The 11,491-nt window shown below is 41.2% G+C and overlaps 1 protein-coding gene across 2 annotated transcripts in view; it reads left to right on the plus strand.

Annotated features, from left to right (window-relative positions):
* Positions 1-8,456, plus strand: part of EGFR (epidermal growth factor receptor) — a 222,716-nt gene extending 214,260 nt beyond the window's left edge. For both annotated transcript variants that reach the window (XM_084857769.1, XM_084857770.1), the window contains one exon: positions 1,508-8,456. In XM_084857769.1, the coding sequence (XP_084713895.1) occupies positions 1,508-1,884 (377 nt within the window). In that variant the 3' untranslated portion in view covers positions 1,885-8,456. The remainder of the gene's footprint in view (positions 1-1,507) is intronic.
* The last annotated feature ends 3,035 nt before the right edge of the window (positions 8,457-11,491 follow it).

The following is an 11,491-nucleotide window of genomic DNA, read 5'->3' on the forward strand; positions in this document are numbered from 1 at the left end:
TCATAAAAACAAAAATAAATCACAGAAGCCTCAGCAAAACCCACCCAGATCCATCAAAGCTACAAACAACATTAAACAAGTGCTAAAACATGATGAAAGCCGTTGCAATTTAAAAAAAAACGTATTTGCCTTGTTCCAAAGTTGGTGTGAGACGAGTTTCTCTGGGGAGGGCATTCCATTTCAGAGATATCACAAGTCAGAAGGCCTTCTCTATGGTCACCTCTTAGCTGACTCCGGATGTGTGAGAACTTTGTTTCCATTTGTTTAAGACCAGAACTTGCCCTGTTCACATCCCTGAATGTGAGTACGAGTGCATTTCGCAGGCAAAGTTTGCACATTCCGGAGTTTGTGGAACTCGTTCTCAAAATGCATACTTTAGAAAAAGGTGCACTTTTAAAATGTGAATTTTGGGGAAATGTGCATTTTCAAACTTTATTCAGTTGGGGGAAAGTGCACATTTGGGTGTGTACTTTAAAAAAAATGTGCACACAAATGCATACTTTTCCCTTTTTGAACTGTAGGAGGAAGCTCACAATTGGGAATGGGAACGAGGCAGATTGAGCTTTGAAGTGGAACTCTGAGAACCTTGCCGAGCCTCACTGATTCTCCCATCTCTAGTGGGGGGCAGGGGGATCTGGAGGGGGGCTTTAGATGAAGAACAAAGGTTTTGGAAGGCTCATGTTCCCTAAAGAACCACCCTAGAGAGTAATTAGCAGCCACCTTTTGCAGGAACTGAAGTTCCTAGAAATCTTCAAGGGCAGCCCTGTGTATAAACAGGGACTGTCTTTGTTTTAATCTAGTACAACATGCAGGGAGCAATCCCATGTCCACTAGACAGGCTCTGGGGGACATAGGATTTTTTGGTTTCCTGGCTCCGCTCTCTTAGAAAGGGCTCGGAACCAGGAGAGAACCACACTGGCTGCCTCTCTGCCCTCGGCAAACAGAGCACAGAGATGACAGAAAGGAGGCGTTCTCAGGGGAGGGGAGGAGACCGGGGTGGCATCCCACAATCTTTCCTAAGGCCGCCCCAGCCTCCTCCCCTCCCACTGCCTGAAGCCTCCACTAGACAGGCAGAATCGTCCATCTAGCTTAAATGCAGCATGGGGCACCTCCCTCTCTGCACAGGATACTCATAAGCCTCTGAGTTCCGGAGCTTGCACGTACCCAGGGCGCAACCCATATGACTGCACCCTTAGTGGTATTAGGAAACATGTAAAATGATAACAATAACATACTTTGCAACTATATGAAAAATAATTCCAAAAAAGGCGGGAAACATCTTTAATGAAGGGGGAAACTGCGATAGTTGCGAGTTTGTGGTGTGCCTCATATGAACAGTCTCGAAATGCAGCAAATGCAGTAAGGAAGCATTATCTCCCTGGTTGCTCTCCAAAATGCTCTATCAGCCCACCACTGATTGCTGGGCCATGCCTGTTCAGTTGAAATTAATTCTCAATGTGATAAAGTCAAGTGTATTATTATTTTTCTTTTCTTTAAACCATTTCAGAATACGTGAACCAGCTAGCGAACAAAAAACCATCTGCTCCCATCTTGCAAAATCCAGTCTACAACAATTTTTCCCTTCCCACTGATCCAAAGCCTATGGCTGATTCAAACCATCAGAATCCCCATAGCACAGCACTGGATAACCCAGAATATCTCAACACAAGCCTCTCTCCTTTTGCTAACACAGTTTTTGACAGTTCCCCCTATTGGGACAAGCCAGCCAACCACCAAATAAACCTGGACAATCCTGATTACCAGCAAGACTTCTTGCCCAAGGAGACCAAACCTAATGGCATCTCTAAACTTCCTGCAGCTGAGAATCCAGAATACCTAAGGGTAGCAGCACCAAGAAGTGAATATATTGAAGCCTCAGCATGACCACTGAGAAAAGAGACTTTTTGTAGCACCAACCACAAGGACAGGAATGCAGGTGATACTGCTGGCTCATGTAGAAACAAACTATGGAGAGATAAAAGAGCAGTCACAACACACCAGCTTTCATTCTTTTTTCTCCAAGCATGTGTGCTGATTTCACCCAGCTTGCTTAGGGCTTCCCTTATCTTTGTCTATACAGAAGATACAAAGAGACAGCATCCAGCAAGCAAGAAATCATTGCTGCATTCATTCTTTTCTTAACAAGCTATATATGATTACAGCCTCTGGATGAATGTTAGCAGCTGTGATTAGCATCCACTTTAAATCCTTTTGATGCTTTGTATTTCATAAAACATTTTTGGTATTTTAAGAGCTTTTATGATATCAAGATGGCCAGATATTGAACTATTGATGCCAAGCGGATTAATGGGAAGATGAGGAAAGGAAGCAAAACCCAGGACAGTTTTCTGTGTCTCCTGAGTAGAGTTGACCAACCCCTTAAAATTTAAAGAAAACTTTGTTTCTATGCATTGGTCCAGCTCTTTAAACACCAGCGTCATTGAATAGTTTTTTGTACAAATGAGGAGAAGAGGGCAACTGGAAAAATGTGGGGATTCTGCTTAAAATATTTCCTAGAGAAACTGAATAGATTGGGGAGAATCTGAGTAGCCCTGGTCCATTTAGCAGATGGACTTTCCTAAAGCATTCACTGCCAACTGACCACTACTGTTAGGAAGCCAGAACTCTGTGAACAAGACATTGTTCACAAATGCTTATAAAGTACTCACTAGACCGTCTCTAAAATGCTCACTCTAAGCCTGAATAGCATTTTGGGTTTTTTTGTTTCTTGGCTGTACTGTTTTCTCTAGAGTTGTAAAAAAAAATCAATTTTAAATGTTTAACTAAAAAGCCATACATGGAAAAGATGACAATATGCATTAAAAAAAATGTCCACCCCACTGCCTTGAAGGCATTTGGACACATTATTGTGAATTTAAATAGTGAGGAAATGCAAAGGTTGCAATTTGGCTATGAATACGGGCACAGCTGAACGCAAACTAACAGCAGAATCTGTGAAATTCTGTAGAAATGTATGCTCTTGCTCAGGTCCCATTTGTTTTAATGGTGTTTGTGTAGGAGAGTTTCCCATCCATCTGTAATTCACTGGATTGGTGGGAGGGATTCAGACTGACATGCTAAAAGTAGTTACACCCAAGGAAAAATATATTGAAATCCAGCCCTACAATGAGAATTGTCTTGGCTGGTACATGATGAATAAAATACCAATTAATACACAGCAATCACATGAGGAAAGCAGGAGGGGCAGAAACAACTATTAATCAGCTGGTCTTGATCACAGAAATTAACCCACAAACACACTGATACTGGAAGAATTCCAAACCAATCCAGTTATTATGTATGAAAGTGGTATTGCAGTGCAATCCTGTGCATGTCTACCCAGAATTAAGCCCCACTGAGTTAATGGGACTTATTCCCAGGTAAGTGTGTGTAGGCTTACAGCACAATCCTATACATGTCTACTCAGAATTAAGCCCCATTGAATTTAATGGCAAATTGATATAGGACTCCAGGGTTAGTCTTGTAAATGTGTGGATTAATTGCCACCTGCTGTAGTGTGGCTGGAAAAGCAGCAGCCGAGCTGTTGTTAAAATTACCTCGTCTCATAACACATGCACTGATCATGCATCAGGCTCATGTCAAATTTGCATTGAAGGAAAAGGGGAAATTAACAAAATTTAAAATCTGGCCCATTTGGCATGTATATCTGAGGCACAATATGCAATATGGTCATTATACCATAAGACCTAATGAGACCACTCTGTATAAAGTAGTTAACACAATGCACCTCTCCTTAACACAATTGGGGTGCATTTGTACAATGGCTTCCCTTCCCTTCTGTGATTTACTACAAACCTCTGATGATAAAATGAGTATGGAAACCAATCTCACATAAAAGTCCAATGGGCTACCAAAGGCAAAAATCACTACATGGGGGTGGGGGTGGGGGGAGTCACATAAATCTATTCTCAGAAATTGGGTAATATTCTAATAGCTCTGTGTGAAGAGACCAGCTCCTCGTGAAGGAGAATGGTTTACACACACATACTGGAGCTTAAACAGCACATGCACATACCATGTAGATCTGCTACACCATGAATTCTTCATTGGGTGGGTGTGAATCTCTTTGTTACTGAATGTGAGAATTGCGTCTGTGAAATTGTTAAACAAATGACCAATGACACCCAGATAGGTTGCATTCACCTGCCCCATTTTCATTACAGTTTTTGATGTGCTTTTTAACACTAACATCATAGTAAGAAGCACAACAGCAATTCAGTTCTGCAAGCGACTGAAATATTTTCCATGTGCATTGCAGATGGAGGACAAAAGGCTGCTTCCCATAATGAAAAATGCCTGTATACATTATCACACAACACTAGCCTATTTGCAGGTTGAAAAATGCCTGTATACATTATCACACAACTTTTGCAGATTTCCTGATAGGTTTTGCAAGTAGCCACAGTTTCCCTACTGTATATACAACAACTCCACGCCAGGTGCATGAAAGCTGTTCAGTTTTGCAAGTGAATGAAATATCATCAATGTGTTGTAGGGCCGGCAGCATAAAAACCACATGTAGGATCATTACATGCAATAATTCCTACACTGGGTTCTCATAAGAATTCCTACCCTGAAAGTCTATGTAGAAATTTGGTTATGTGTGAAGCAGCCCTAAGTGTAAGACTCTTTGCATTTCCTGACAAGCATTTCATTTTTGGGATTTAGAAGTTCAGCCTGGGCAATAACACAAAACTTTGACCTACCTCTTCAATGTCAGCTCTTGTTAACATTGCTCTATTTTTTCTATAATTTATATTTCTCTGTGAGAAAATATTTTAGTTTGGGCAAAGTGAGAATTGCACCTCCTTATTCTTGTTAAAATGTGTAGTAGAAATATTGTGAACTATATAGAATTCCACTGCCAGGGGAGACACTTTTAAGCTTTTATACTCTTAAATCAGCATTAATTGTGATTTTTTTTTTACAGAAATCCTATGATTCTGTCTTTATAGTCCCAATAACTTTCCATTTCTTTTCATTTTGTTCTTTTGCTCTAGCACTTGACTTTTTAAGACCCCTTTTTTGGAAAAAATAATAATATATATTTTAAAGATACATACCTTAATTATCTTTTTACATAAAAATGGGCTGTTGGGACCAAAGATATTGTCTCATTTTCTTGTTTTAAACACATGAATAAAAGATCATTTATCACAATTTTTATAGGTTTTCATTACTGTAAATTTTTAAATACCACCAACTGGGAACTGGCATAGGACCTATCGCTAGACCCCAATTTAAAAATGTGGATTAAGGTGTGGCTGGGGCAACATCAACCACAAGGGACAAAACAAATGCTCATTAAAGCAAGCATTTTTCCTGTTTAAGTACTGCTTGAATACAAATTTCAGCATTAAACTATGACTAGTCTGAAAATCTCCAGGAGTGTGGTATACTTGGATAAGAAGCCCTATTAGTATTCATATTACTGTTTGATTTAATTTTAAATATTATTCTGATAATGGGTGACGTAGTGAAAACATGATTGCATTTACCCACCTGCATCTGCATCACATTCTTCATTGACTATGGATTCTACACACATACTTTTGCTTTGCTTTTCTTTATTTATGTCCCAGAAGTTCTACTTGGGATTTCCCACTTGAGCAATAAAACTTCTCTCTCTCTCTCTCACTCACACACACACACACACACACACTCTTCAGTGACAATCTGTCTGTGATTGATATAGCAGCCGTGAACACAGACTATTAGGGTGTGTGAGATTCATAAAGCACAACTAAACATTAGTAGGGTCAAGGCCAAAGAAAGGGTTTCATAAGCACTACTTCATTTCAAGAAGAGCACAGTACAGAGCAGGGCACATTGTTCGTCTCTGTTTTTTCAACATGTGGGACCAACACAACAAAAGCCATCTGGGAGCTAAACTCCCATTAAAATGCATAGGTTGGTAATATCCATTGTATGAAAACTAAATTTGCTGCCTTTATACGCAGAAAGGTACAGTAAAAATATAACTAATAAATGTATTTTACCATTAGTAATGTGGTTTCACTGAGGCAAAAGAATGAAACTCACATGGCCATCAGAAATATTTAGTATATGTTTGGCTGCACTTTGGCTAAAAAATGAAATGAACTGTGAAAGCTTCAAGAATCAGGTTTCCACCTGCTCCCATGCCTGCCTAGAGCTAGCCTCATGCAAAAAGAAAGTATCCCATCTAGGGCACAATCTACCCACTGATGGTGTCCCATACAAGTTGCATGGAAACAAATGAGAGCTTTGCACATCCTTATTTACATCATCTTAGTAATCAGAAGAAACTTAATTTTCATCTCACTCCATCCAATGAGTCTTGGAATAGATTTAATGTAAATGGTATAAGGTCAAACCTGTGTACCACTTAGGGGGTGGGGGGAAGAGCCCAGCCTCTGCGTCCTGATCCACACCATGGAAATCTGCATGCAGAAGCAAATTTCCCTACCTCCAATGTAGATACAGGTCTGCATGGTGATACCATCTAGGCACCATTTAACTGGCTGACTTGTATCTCTTGATGAAGATGGGGTGCACATCTGCAGCCATAGCCTCTACTTGTTTCACATGACTAGAGCTGAATTGGGGGCTGGGTGCGTAAAGATCCTGTGGAACATGTGCCAAGTTTGTATCAGGTCTCTAAAGTTGCAATCAGCTTTGTGTAGAGAAGATTAAGATAGGTTGTATAAACGAATCCGTAGTGTTATCTTTAGCTATAGGGTTCAAACCACCAAGCGTCATTCTTGTCTAGACCCCATTGCAATAAATGGAGGTTATGCAGGACTCGTGGGGCATGTGTCTATGCTACAGACACATAGAATCACAGACACATACAGAATCATAGAATAGTAGGGTTGGAAGGGGCCTATGAGACCATCGAGTCCAACCCCGAGTCCAATAGCTTGAGCATTTTAAAAGTATTCCTCTAAGCACAGTTTGTACAAATAAACACCACATTTTGTATTGCCGAATTGTTTTTTTTATTTAGTGTTGATAAAAGAAAAAAATATTTGTATATTAAGTGATGAAAAAATAAGATGTGCATAATTCTTTTCCATCTTTGTTGTTCGTTAATGTTTTTGAGGATAATAAATATTGTAATGCAGTGTATTACGTTGCGTAGAAAAAAGGACCATTTTGACTGGCTTGTAAGTTGAAGCTTAGTGGAAGTACTGGTGATGAATGGTCGTTGGGGGGTTTCTTTTGACACTTGAAAATGTCAAAAGAACATTTTCTTTTTGTTTAAGGGGACTTAACCAGAAATTAGGGAAATTATGGCTGTTTTTTCCCCTGACTCTAGTCACCTGGAAGCATGTTCCATCCAGATGAATAGAACTTGCTTCAACATATTAGGCTCAGAATTGTGGTAATAAGAATTACTAATACGACACCACTTTACTTTCTAAGATCTTTATTCCTGTGGTCCTGTCCAGTGCACATAAGTGTCCACGTATACCAATGTGTGAAATTCACTTGCACCAACTTAGACAACTTTAAGGTTCCACATATGGTTTCTGGAGAAGCTACATAAAGATGTTCCAAAAGCTACATCTTGGCAATAGTCTCCACAGTGAAACTATTGATAAAGGATGGGGGAAATAAATATCAAATCCAAGATCAACTGAATCTAGGAAATACAGGTTTCTGAAGTTGCAGTGCTATATATCCACTTAACTGGGAGTAAGCCCCATTGAACTCAATGGGACTTACTTCTGAGTAATGTATAGGATTGTGCTGTGAGTTTAAAAGCATTGAGTGATCAGTGGGAATTCAAAAAATAGACCATCAGGAAAGCCAAAAGGATATTTACAGTGCAAGCTTATATTGCTTTTACACTATTTGTGTGGTGCTGTTGTCAACCCGCTGCCCAAAGAATCCTCTTTGGCAAGGTGCTCAGCATTCCCTAGTTTGCCCCCCCCCCCCACAGAACTACAATTCCCAGGGTTCCTAGTATAATCCTATGCAAGTGTACTCAGAAGTAAGACCCACTGAGCTCAATGAGACTCATTCCCAAGAAAGTGTGTATAGGGTTAGGGTGATAACAATAACTGGCAATAAGAAGGCAAATGCATCACTTGGGAAATTTGTTGTTCTAATTGTCTATATATAAGCAATGTCTTGTAAAGGGCAGAGAAAGTAGAAATGAATCCATGAAGTGAAGCTATTGTCTGAGTAAGTCCCTGTTATGCTGAACCTAAAAGAGAAACCTTTGCTAAAATTGTTTCATAGGTGAAATTTGTACAAAAGGAAATAGCCACTTGAATGCTTTGTTTTTCTCTTAGTCCATCCTTTCCAAAACAGAGGCAGCATAATGTACCAAGATTTTCTTTTTATGCAATACATAATGTAGTCTTAAATTTTATATTCCTTGCTTTCAAAAATGACTGTAATGTGTTTTTGAAGCATGATTGTTTTATTTTAATAAAACCTATGAAATACATCTCCTTCTGCATATCTGTTATTTTAGATTCAGATCAGTGGGCACACAGCACCATTGGGATGGTGGGGGCAGGTAACCATTTTCATTGCTGAAATGAAAGTAAAATAATCTTGGTGGACACCATTCACCAAGTCCCCTGTTGCACGGATTGCCCTTGCACGTTACACTGTCAAGACCGCTAGTATCTCAGCAGAAGCTTCCCAAGATGTTCAGTTAAATCTCCACTTAAAGTGGAACAAGCTGGAGAGAAGAGGGATGATGGAGCTGGTAAAGAATCCGACTGTCTCAGGAGCACTGGGTGCTGGGGTCCTGGGGGTGCGCACGTGCTGGCACTGTGGGATCTGGGGCCAGCATCACTCCTTCCAGGAAAGCAGCTAAAATAGCCAGCATTTGTCCTGGCCGTGGCAAAGCTATGCTGACAAGGGGAGGTTCACTGACTGGGCAGGGCCATAAGAACAAAGACGTCTTTGGTCCCATTTTGTGAAGAATTGTGAAAATGTCAGGCAAGTGCTGGCAAGTATCTGCAGCGGGCACTGATGGAGAGCCTGACAGCCCAACCTAGTGCCCTCCAGACATGTTGATGATGTGGTTAACAATCATGTTCAGGGGTTTTAATTAACCGCCAGGCTTGGGTGAGGGGGTGATCATTAGCAACACCGTACTGTGCCAGGAGCTGCAATTTCAGTAAAATTCACTCACACACACACACAGGCACAGCAATTAGCAGTAGGGGGAAAGACACTTTTTTTACTGATATCACAGCTGGGGAAGGAAAGCTTACATCTCCCTCCTCACATGCTGCTGTGTTGATGACTATCACCCCCATACACACAGATGCACACACTGCGTATTTAATGTTTTTAAACCAGTGATGTGATTGCTAATCATGTTCGTGTCATATGTAGTTAGGCCCTTAGGGCCAAACTGCAGGTTACATTAGATGTGTGGATTATGTTTAACGTGTCGGGGGGGGGGGGAGTGTCTTAAAAAAGCAGCCAGGGTGGGAGGGATCAGGACTGGGACTAAAGCAGGTAGGGAGGAGGGGGTTAACCCTTCCCCCACAACACACGTACCACAGTACCAACAGTTGCCACTTTGAGGCTATTTGCCAATTCCAGCTTCCCACCCACAGCAAAAAGAAGTTTCAGGGGGAGGGGCTTTGTGTCAGATCCACAGCACAAGGAAAGGGTTAAGCTAGCTCCACACATGCCGGAGTTCCAATCCTGATCCCCCCGCCCCGCCACTCATTTCTGTTTTTTAGGAAAACAACAGGCATGTTAGAAGTTATCATACATTTAACATGAACTTGTAGTTTGGCCCTTATGCCAACATTCTCTCAGCAGCCTTGGTGTGGCTTGATCACCCAAAGCTGACCATCTTCTCCAAACAGGACATGCCTGCTTGTCTGCTACCAGCTCGACTTTTATTTCTGTAAATAAAAGGCTCGTGATGAAAGGCGCCGTAAAACTGGCCCTGTAACAAGCTGTCCTGGAACTTCTTATCACACTAGGGAAAGGTTGAGCAAGGCACAAAGATGGTAATGCTCATTTTTATTTTATGTTACTTTTAAAAATTGTAAACTGCCCAAAGCCCTAGAAACGGAGCAAGCAAAAAGTCTTCCATATGTTTCATTATGCAACCACTAGATGGTGCTGAGGTCTAGCTCCTCTTATTGTGAGCTTTCCTCTTTTCACAGGGAACTCCAGCAGAATTCAAATGCTGTAATTTGATAGCTCTTCAATCTTTTTACAAATGGAATAAAGGTCATTTAGTGCAGGAGATGCCCTGGAGGTTGATGATGTCATCTAAAGGACCCGCAAACCTCCATGAGTAACCAATCTCAGTAGCAGGATAAAAGCTCCATGTGGAGAAGCCCCTGATCTCGAACTGTAGCTAAAAAATTAATCTGCAAGGATATAAAATCCAAAACTAATTCATAGATAATCTAAGGCTGAAGTCCTACGCATATTTATTGGGGAGTTTGCTCAATATGACTTATTCAGAGTAAACATGCATAGGATGGATTCAAGAGGAAATACGCACATTTAGAATAGTTGCGAGAGGGATAAAGATAAAGGCCATGATCCAAGTGAAGTTAGTTGCACTTAAACTCTATCGATTTCAATGAAAATTAAGCATAAATAGTTTTAGTTGGATTGGAGATAATACAGTTATAACGTCTGAAACAATTTGCTACTGAAGTTGTATATACCAGCTCAAGGTCCTCATCTCCAAGATGCTACATTCTTATGAATCTTGGAGATTCCATCTTCTAATAGTCATTTACGTCCCAGTCTGTCATTGCCTCTCTAACCCAGTGTTTCTCACACTCTTTGAACATGGGCCTTGCTTTTGAACTTCCTTTACCTTCTTCCCCCCTCAACCCAAAACTAACAATACAATCCTATTCATGTCTTCACAAAAGAAAGCCCTATTGCGTTCAATGGGGCAGGATTGCAACTTCATAATCTGTTCCACAAGACAGCATGCAGCCTGCTACTCACTGGGGTGGGACTTGGAGGCACTGTTTTACAGTAGCTCCATTCCTTCATGGAGGGGTGGACCCAGAAGGTGGTGCTGGGGGACTTCTTGACTCCCTGGTCATTGGCCTGTGGAGTTCCTCAGGGTTCTATTCCCCATGCTATTTAACATATACATGAAACCACTGGGAGAGGTTGTCCAGAGTTTTGGGATTTGGTGTCACCAGTATGCTGATGACACCCAACTCTACTTTTCCTTTCCAACTATTTCCAAGGAAGCTGTTCCAGTGCGAAACCTCTGTCTGTCAGCACTCAGCAGTGGATGAGGGCAAACAAATTGAAGCTTAATCCAGACAAGACAGAGGTGCTCCTGGTCAGTCGAAAGGTAGATCAGAGAACAGGGATTCAGCTTGTGCTGGATGGGGTTACACTCCCCCTGAAGACACAGGTTCGCAGCTTGGGTATACTCCTGGATTCAGCCCTGAGCTTGGATGCCCAGGTTTCAGCGGTGGCCAGGGGTGCGTTTGCAAAGTTAAAGCTAGTGCGCCAG

Source organism: Heloderma suspectum, chromosome 5, assembly GCF_057233095.1.
Source record: "Heloderma suspectum isolate Gila_16-S chromosome 5, 16-S_ref, whole genome shotgun sequence".
NCBI lineage: Eukaryota > Metazoa > Chordata > Lepidosauria > Squamata > Helodermatidae > Heloderma > Heloderma suspectum.